This window comes from Rhamphochromis sp. 'chilingali', assembly GCF_963969265.1.
Source record: "Rhamphochromis sp. 'chilingali' genome assembly, chromosome: 21".
Taxonomy (NCBI): domain Eukaryota; kingdom Metazoa; phylum Chordata; class Actinopteri; order Cichliformes; family Cichlidae; genus Rhamphochromis; species Rhamphochromis sp. 'chilingali'.
The window spans coordinates 23,020,297-23,029,558 of record NC_137949.1 but is presented as its reverse complement, the minus strand read 5'-3'; the positions used below and the strand labels follow the sequence as shown (position 1 = coordinate 23,029,558).

The 9,262-nt window shown below is 38.3% G+C and overlaps 1 protein-coding gene across 3 annotated transcripts in view; it reads right to left on the bottom strand.

Annotated features, from left to right (window-relative positions):
- The window catches only part of LOC308389230 (single-stranded DNA-binding protein 3), a 39,357-nt gene that overhangs the window by 25,151 nt on the left and 4,944 nt on the right, over window positions 1-9,262 (bottom strand). For all 3 annotated transcript variants that reach the window (XM_080870462.1, XM_080870461.1, XM_080870460.1), the window contains exons 2-4: window positions 6,622-6,694; window positions 5,807-5,868; window positions 347-431 (exon numbers count right to left, since the gene is read on the bottom strand). In XM_080870462.1, the coding sequence (XP_080726588.1) occupies window positions 347-431; window positions 5,807-5,868; window positions 6,622-6,694 (220 nt within the window). The remainder of the gene's footprint in view (window positions 1-346; window positions 432-5,806; window positions 5,869-6,621; window positions 6,695-9,262) is intronic.

Below are 9,262 nucleotides of genomic sequence, written 5' to 3'. Positions count from 1 at the left end.
TATACACACACACATATACATATATATATATACACACACATATACATATATATATATATATATATATATATATATATATATACACACATATACATATATACATATATACATATATGTATATGTGTGTATGTATATGTGTGTATATATATATATATATATATATATATATATATATATATCCCGTTTTCCACTTTAAGACTCCTCTAGAAACTTGAACTTGTGACTGAAATATAGTGTTTGTCTTGGCAGACATACATAAAAGAACAGGCAAAAAAAAAAAAAAAGGATTAACAGTAATTGTTAATTGTTTCCTTTTAAGTGTTAGAAAAGCCAGTCTGTCACTTACATAGTCGTGGAAGGCCTTTGCCTCACTGGAGTGTTCACACGTCTCTCTTCGGTCTGGAGCTGCACAATACAAATCCCAGAATACGCTGAAATGAAAGAGGGAGGGGGGGGGGGGGGGGGGGGGGGTGCAGTTCAAAGGTTAGCAAACAGAGCAATACAAGCCAATGTGTAACAGCTATTCATAACCCATTCACACACTCTCACTATCTCCCTGGCGCTCTTAAACCACCTCTTACACACTTGAGCATCATTGGAAGAGGGACACAATGCCAGTGTCGCCTCCTCAATCAACCTCTCACTCACTCAGAATACACACATACGCACACACTTGCATTACCATACTTGTGCAGACCTCTTTACCTCCATCCATTTCCTGTCCCTACACTGTAACTGTTCCACTGACTCGTACCAAGAGTGGACCCAACTATTCATAAAGTTTCTTTGTCAGTGTGTTTGGGCATGATAAGTAGAACAGGGAATGCAAACAGCCTGTGTGCTACCCATCTAAGACTAAACTAAGACTTCCAAGCGGATTTTTTTTGTGCGTTTCATACAGTCTTGCCTTCATATGAGACATTTATGAAGGTTTCGGATAGTTCAATAATGAGCTCCTGTATTTGAGCAAAATGAGTAGAATGGAGTAGATTATGTTGATCCCAAAAGCTGGCTTATCCTAATTTAGTGGCCTATCTTTAGAAGGTCAGAATGATCACATAAGCTACAAAGCAGCACATATGTTTTTTCATTTGCTCTGATTATTTTACTAACAGCTTAAACAATGACAAGATGAACTCAGAGGAGAGAGACATTCTTCTTATATATATATATATATATATATATATATATATATATATATATATATATATATATATATATATATATATATATATATATATATATATATATATATATATATATATATATATATATATATATATATATATATATATATATATAAAAAAACAACCCCTGATTTGTTTAAGATATACTCTAATAATCCCAAAAGTGGGGAAATTCCTTCCATTACACTGGAATTCATAACTTTGAATGCCTTAGAAAATATAATTCCACATTATTTTCAATACCAGGGGCGGACAAGTCGCCGCAACACTAAGGGCATAAGATGTCTGATTTGTATTAAAAAATAAAAATAAGCCTGTATTATTCAGCTGCAGTGCATGAGTCTGACTGAGAGGAGGCGGGTTTTTGTGGGCATTGCGATACCTGTATCAGCAAACTCTGGAAGAAGCAAGTGCCGGTAAAAGTTGGGGAAAAAATGCACCTAACAGCACTAATGACCAAAGTTGAAAGCTCAAGTGTGCAATAAAACTTAAAAAAAAAAAAAAAATTGATCTCAAGAAGATGCACTTCTTGAATGTTTACATAACACAGCATCATGCTTATTTTATTACACCTTTCAGAACCTTCTGAAACAAAGTTTTTAACTAAATAACAAATCTAACTTTTTTTTAGATTCATACTGCCTTGCATGCTTTCAAATTATTATTCTCTACTTTCATTTGCTTTTTATTACAACACGTCCTTGGACTCTTATTGTTGACGGCGCCACAAACGTCTCCTGTAACCTGATGTGCACCTGGAAATGTAACTACATGGCACATAAATGCAGTCTGCAGCTATTGTGATTGGCCTGATCAGTACCAGTTTTTGAATGCATCAGTGAGAGAATAACAATTATCACCTAAATATGGGGAATCATAACCATAGCCTCAATTTGAGGACTCACAGAAGTCAGCAAATTGCGGCAGGGAGCTTGCTGAATCTATCGGAACGAACATGAGGGAATGTACAAAGAAGTGGAAAAATCTGAGGGGCAAATATGTTTGCTTCTGAAAAAACCCAAACAAAACCAACGACAACAAAAACTGACCACACCAAAGCCCGGGTAGGCAGGAGGGGAAAAGCCTCAGGATTTTATTTGTTTGTATCGTGGCTGGCACCGCATAAAATGCTGGGACACAACACAATTAACACTGCGCAAAAGCATGAATGCTGGCAATGGCGTTGGCCACGTAGGTTACATCATAGGCTCTACAAAGATTCATGGAGCAGAGTCGCCTTTGTATGAAAGGTTGGCAAATGCTGTACTTTGACATTTTCAGAATTTTTTTAATATGTTGCTTTGTTCTTTGTGTGGCCCTGCACTGAATATTGTTTTTCTTTTTAAATGTTCGGGATGTTCACAATTGTCAACATTTTCATATGTAAACTACACCCTGGGGGGTATAGGGGGTTTGTCACTTTGAACACATATTCTGATTTATTTTTGTTGTATCTCACAACAACCACTGAGTGTAAACAGTCGTCATGATGTCGGATGACACTGCTAGCTGTTCTGGTGACCGTGATCAATTGTTGAAATTCCTCCTTTGATGAGGATGAACTGTCCACAGCTATGAATTAGAGATGGCACGATACCACTTTTTTATGTCCGATACCGATACCGATATCATAAATTTGGATATCTGCCGATACCGATATGAATCCGATATAGTGTTTTTTAATCAACAAAACTGTTTTTTTTTTAAATATCTTGCTGCATTTTGTATAAGTTCATACTCAAGTTTAAAACAACAACTACACTAAAGCTATTCTGTTATACCTGTATGCAAAAAAAAATATTTCATAGTTCAGCAATACTGATCAATCTAATAGACTTAAACCTACACCATCCTCCCTATTCTGGTATTTTAAAGAGTACTTAGCGTAAATATTAAGCAACCTAACTAATAGGGTTCCAACTCCCAGCAACAACAAAAATAAATAAATAAAAAATAGGGAACCACCCCTCACGCTCCACCTCATGATGCTTAATCGACGTAATCAACCTTAATTTGATGCAGTGTGAAAAGAAATGCACAGAAATCAATTATTTTTCAAGAAATATTAAATAGATTCAACATCTTTCTTCAACAAAATTGCAGACTGCACAGATGGTACCTTCCCAAAGGAAAAGGTACTATAGCTTACTAGGGTATATTAGACTTAATAGTCACTATATACAGTAATTGACTTCTATTCATTTTACATCAAATTAAAACTTTCGGTGTCAGATAATTATTTATTAAAAGCTCGACATTTTAAATGAGAATAAGAAAGAAAAGTATGTCTTTGTGCCCCCTTTTCCCTGTTAATGCCCTATCGGCCCCCCTGGCTAAACTTTGCTAGATCCGCCCCTGCACAGTTACCAGCGTCAGCTACGTAGAAAAAGATCCTCGAGTAGAAAGTAATATTAAATACATTCGAACAACAGCTGATCAAGCTTAAACGTGCTGCTGTTGTTCAGCCGCTGGTTTCCTCTTTCTGGTGCAAAGTGGGCCAAAAGCAAACAAGAGAGACGGAGTCGCGACAGAAAAGCCGATCAGCTGATCATTAAGCAGTTTCATGATTGAAGTAGCAGCAAGAAGAGGCAGTCGCTCCATATATCGTTTGTTAAGCTTAACGCAGGAATGCTTTACAAACATTCAGAGATGGACTTACACACTTGCTTTACTTCTCTCGGGATAACTTTGTCGGAGATGAAATGCCGGGTTGCTAGCGAAGCTCCAAATGCTATCCAGACCACCGACAGGTCCCGCATGCCACAGCCGCTCTATCACGTGATGCATACTGCTCCGACGTGCTAACGTTCTGAGGTGAGTTACGGCGTGTTGCAAGTTTTGTGAGGTGCTTTCGTGATATTTAATGGATCGGATTACATTTTTTATTTTTCTCCGATATCCGATCCAGTAATTTAGGTCAGTATCGGACCGATACCGATACGTAATATCGGATCGGTCCATCTCTACTATGAATTCTCCTTGTTAAACACAAGGAGACGATAAAACTTCCCATTCATCCAAATAAACTTTTGGCCACCTGTGAACTCAATACAAGAGCTTCCTCAGTGGTGACATCACCAGGTACTGCTCATCATTTTTATCAACTTCTTGGTGTGGTTCTGTCCAAACCAAGCATCAGCTACTCAGCTGTGTGTGTGCTGTTTTTACAGCTGGTTCAATAGCATCAGTGCTCAATAACTCACTCTTATAACACTGTTGTTCACTCTCTATGCTAAACTTTTATTAAGAGGAGGTAAGAAAATAACATCTTCCCGTTAAAAGACGTGATTCAGGTACTAGTCAGTACTCCTCCAAACACCTGCCAACTCCTCTCATATTTTAAATCCCCATTAAAACGCATGATTTTAACTATTCTCCAGTCATTTCCAGGAATCATTTAAAAGCTTATACTGAACAGATTTCAAAGTCTTAAGTGAAAGCTAAATGGTTTCATATGCCAAGAATGTGAAGAAGTATGAAAAAAATGAAAATAAATTGTATTCTTCTGTGGTTTTGGTCATTAGGTGTGCTGACTTTTAGAAAAATAAAATACTCCTTGTCTGCTACTGTTTCAGTGTATTAAGACAATTCAGCAGCTTAATTTTTAGTTTAGATTTTCAACGATTTAGCTTTTGCTCAGTTTCTTTTTAGCTACATAAGCTTAAGATCTGTTTAAGTGTAGCCTCAATTCTCAGTAGTCTTAACTACAAACGGACACAATGGAGGGGACTCTGCATCCACAGGAAACCCACATACCAATAACAGGCTTAAATATTTCCATCCAAGTTTAAATATGTGGTAGAAAGAAAGAAAAAAAAATGCTGTTAAATGTGGGTTTTACAGTAAAACAAACATGGTTCTACCCGTAAATGTGAACCACAGGATGAGGGCAATCCCTCAAAACAAGTGAAACTGCTGATCAGTTCGTAAGGTATTGACCCTAAAGGTTAAATCTTAGCCCTGGGGAGAAATGATTGGGGGGTGGAGGTAGGGGTTGGGGGAGGCTGTACACAAAGGAAGCTGGAATGCAAAGGGTTAATCTACCAAGAATCCCTCTCCCATGTGAACAAAGGGGAAAAAAGTGGGAGGTGGGGGGGCTACAAAGGTTGACGAGAGGGTGAGGAGGGGGAAGGGAGGGGGGGGGGGGGGGGGTCCATTCCCTAACCATCTGGATCTATTGTTTCAGAATCGGGGGTGAAGGTTGGAGAGCTGGAGGAGGGGAGAGGCGAGAAGACAGGAAGGGAGGGGGTCACGCCCTCGGTGAGTCTGGTCAACCCCAAGGGTGAGACTCTGTCAGACCTCCCACCTCTGAGAGTCACTTTAAATCATGAATATGGTAAGTACCCTTAATTAAATTAAAAAGTGGCATTTCCCAAGCACCTTAACTTTTGAATGGTTGCATGTACTGATTTATGTGTTGAGTTTATTATTCTCAAACCTGGATTACAGCTGTTTGTTCACATAACAGTAGTGATTTATTGGAGGGGGGATACACAGTTTAAGATGCACACTGTAAAATGTGTTTACGCAAGTAAAAATCCACATACTCACTCGAAATAAACAAGAATAAAAAGCAAAAAGGCTCTGCTAATAATAGAACAACTAAATAGATCGCTTACCACCACCATGAATGGAGGAATCCGGGGGGCTCGCCTAATGTAATATTCTTCTCCCATCGAATCTGAGAGAAGGAAAAGAAAAAGGGAAAGGAAAAGGAAGCCAGAAGAAAAGAGGTCACTTATGGCCACTAGAGAGGGAGGATTATGTCTGCAGGTCCGAGGTTAAGAACACATAATCAGTTAGTCTCAAACTGTCACTGGTATCGAATGTGAAGATCGGCATCCTTCTGGCTCTGTGCATCACCCTCTTCCCGACTATCTTTCTTCTATTAGCCCTCTACTGTTCCTCTTTTTAATGTAAAAGTACAATCATCATCTAGAGTATAGCTTATTAATTTACTTCCTTACACCCAAATGGGCTGTCAGCAGACTTGAGACAATGCAGTTTACAATACACTGCCTATAAACGGCTAGAAATAACATTACTTCACCGGTTCACTAAGATCCCCTGGTTGGACAGTGAGCATGATCCGGTGTAACGTTATAGGATTTCCTTATGAAAAATTTATGCAACACCTTGCACCCTGTAATCATGTTTAGCATGTTTGCACTGACGATGTATGCCTGAGAGGGTACAAGCTGCTATAACACGAGCTACAGGAGGGATCTATCGTGTAAAGCTTGGTAATGCAGGAAGCCGTTTTCCATTCATTAGTAACCAAGGCCAATGTTTCTGGTAACATGTACTTGAACAGGAGTTGGTAAGGTTAAACTATAAGGGTGATTTTCAGGAAAGATGCAAAGAACGAAGGCATTTCTAAACCGACCGGGCTCGGTACAGCATAAAAAAGTCGATGTCATGGCTGCCGTCTTACCTCAGACAGGAAGGTCTGTGCTGATTTCTGTGCTCCCACATGTAGCAGGTATTCGTACACATATAACGCCAACCTGAAATGTAAAAGAAAAAGAAAAATTAGTGATATTTTTCAACATTAATGTCAAACTCCTCTGTCTTTGTCTTGCATTTTTAACAAATTAGACAAAAAGAATGAAGATTATGTATCAACAGATCAACGACTGTTCAACTGTGAAGAAGGAACAAACTATTATCAGGAAGTGGCAAGAGTGGGAAAAATAAAAAAAGTCAGGGAGGGTGAAGTCATTTAGAACTTTCCTCAATCAACAGAGAAGTTGGGTTAACTAAATGTCAGTCAGATATTGTTAGGGTTAAACAGGAAGTACTTTCTGAAAGTTCAGACAAAGGTTCAAACGTTCAGCCATCAGGCTAACCTATAACATCATGCAGCAACAGAAGACTGGACTTACAATGACCAACCTAAGATTTTGCTTGTGTTATTATAGTTCTTTTCATTACAGTGAATAGTTCTATTAATACAAGTAAATATCCCAGTATTACACTCCATACTATGCATACATGCATACTCATAACACTGCTGTACATTTACAATTTAACTTAGGTGGATTTGACTCTTCTATTTGGATTTTTTTTAATTATTAAATAAATAATAAAAACTTATAGTAGTGATTTTTTTAAAGTAATGCATATGGCCTTGCTAAAGCATCTGGACATTTTGTCATAACCTCATCACCTCCTCACTTGGTGATTAATTTGATTCGTCTTTATGGGTCTTTACACTACAGTAAAAACAAAAGGGGCAAAATGAACCTTCAGTTCCTTAAACACTTCCTGGACATTAGTTCCTTGAGCTCAAAGTTCCGGAGACTTGGAGCTCCTCCGTATTGTTATCTTCACTTTATTTCGGGATGGCTGTAAAGTCACTGAAGAAAAACAAAAGCTCCTGTGACTGAAGCTCTACAGCGCCTCTGTTCTCCTAGACCATAAATCTCACTTAAACATTCTGGGACTCCAGGTGGTCTGTATAGTTTGCTATACTTTACTGCTTCTGTGCATTTTATTAAGCCTAATTATCCAAACTCCTTTAATCACAACAAAACCTAAAGACAGTCAGACTCTTTGAAGAATACGCTTCTATTCAAAGCACCACATACCAGCAGAAATAGCTGCACATGACAGGCATTCCCAATCGTTCCAACCATATTTTAAAAGCTCTTGTCAAACTTTTCAAAATCGCTGCTATTATAACAGGCCAGCAACATTTGAAAATGGCAATCCACCAGGGTCTATTAACAGACAGACATCCATGCTGTGGAGTGGGAAACCCCCATTGGCCCAACATTGTACTCCTAACTCCTTCACTTAGTCATGTTTAATAGGCTGTTAATGGACCATCAATCGACCAGCAGTGTGGATATGACAGTGCCCCGTATGCCCAGAGCAGACAGTCCTCTGACAGCCCAATAAGGTCCTAATGAGAAGGACAGTAGCTTAGTGTCATAGTCCCTATCATTAGTCGATGAACTGATCAATGACACATGATTTTGAGATAATTAGGATGTTGTTCAGTTTGTTTTCAACCACTGACAGCTTTTTTCCCCCCCAATTCTGTCTTCGTTTCCAAAGTTACTTCTTCATAAGATGAAATAGCTATTAAAACATATTTAATGCATTTAAGTCTCTTAAGAAGATGCTAAAGAGGAAGTTCTATCAGCATTCAATGAAAATAAAATGGATAAAGACAGTTTAATAACCGCCGAGGTTGCAAATACTCAAATTACCCTTAGGTTTGTGCATAGCTGTGGTCCTGAAGTGCATATGGACTAAGATTAAACCTTGGGGTGTGTCTATAAAAAGAAAATTAATCCACCACTATTATTAGGACCATCGACTGGAGGCTCAGAAATCATTTGTCAAATGTTCTCAAATGTTTAGGCTTGACGCGTCATCTCTTGGTCACAATCTGGTAAATGTAAAATTTATTCTGACTAATCAGGACGCCTGATGGCGCGACCCTGTGATTTGGGGATAGTTATGGTGGGTTTATATCACAGTTTTCTGATTTTCTATTAACCAATCAATAAAGCTGATGAGTGCATGCTGTACATTAGTCAAGTGCTGGCTTGTTTTAAACTTCACTCCATCAACATAATATTATTTTTATGAAATTTGTTTGTTTTTTTAATTGAAGTCAATCTGAAATCTTTAGATTAACAGTCAAAACAAGTATAACAATTAACTCCAAATTTCTGTCATTGGGATAAAAGTCAATTTTATGTGACAGCTCACCTGTTTTAAGTGAAGTAACAAATATTTGCTAACTGATCCTGTCCAACTATTTACTATACATTTACATGTAGCACAGCTGCCTGTACTTCATGTCTAAATGTGTGCAAGTGTCTCACCTGCTTTCTGACGCTGCAGACAGACATGCAAAAAAGGTTTAAGCAAGGACTTCTAGAAATAGCTTGAAGCAACTAGCTTGAGCTCCAGTACATGTTTTGTCAAACCCCCAGATTACTGTTCTTACTTAAAAGTAAAAGAATTACTTGCTGTAACAAGACTTCCTTAGGTGAACCTGTGGAAGGATCACTAGCAGTTGCCTCCAGCTGCTTGTGTCTGGAGATGACAGAGGGCCT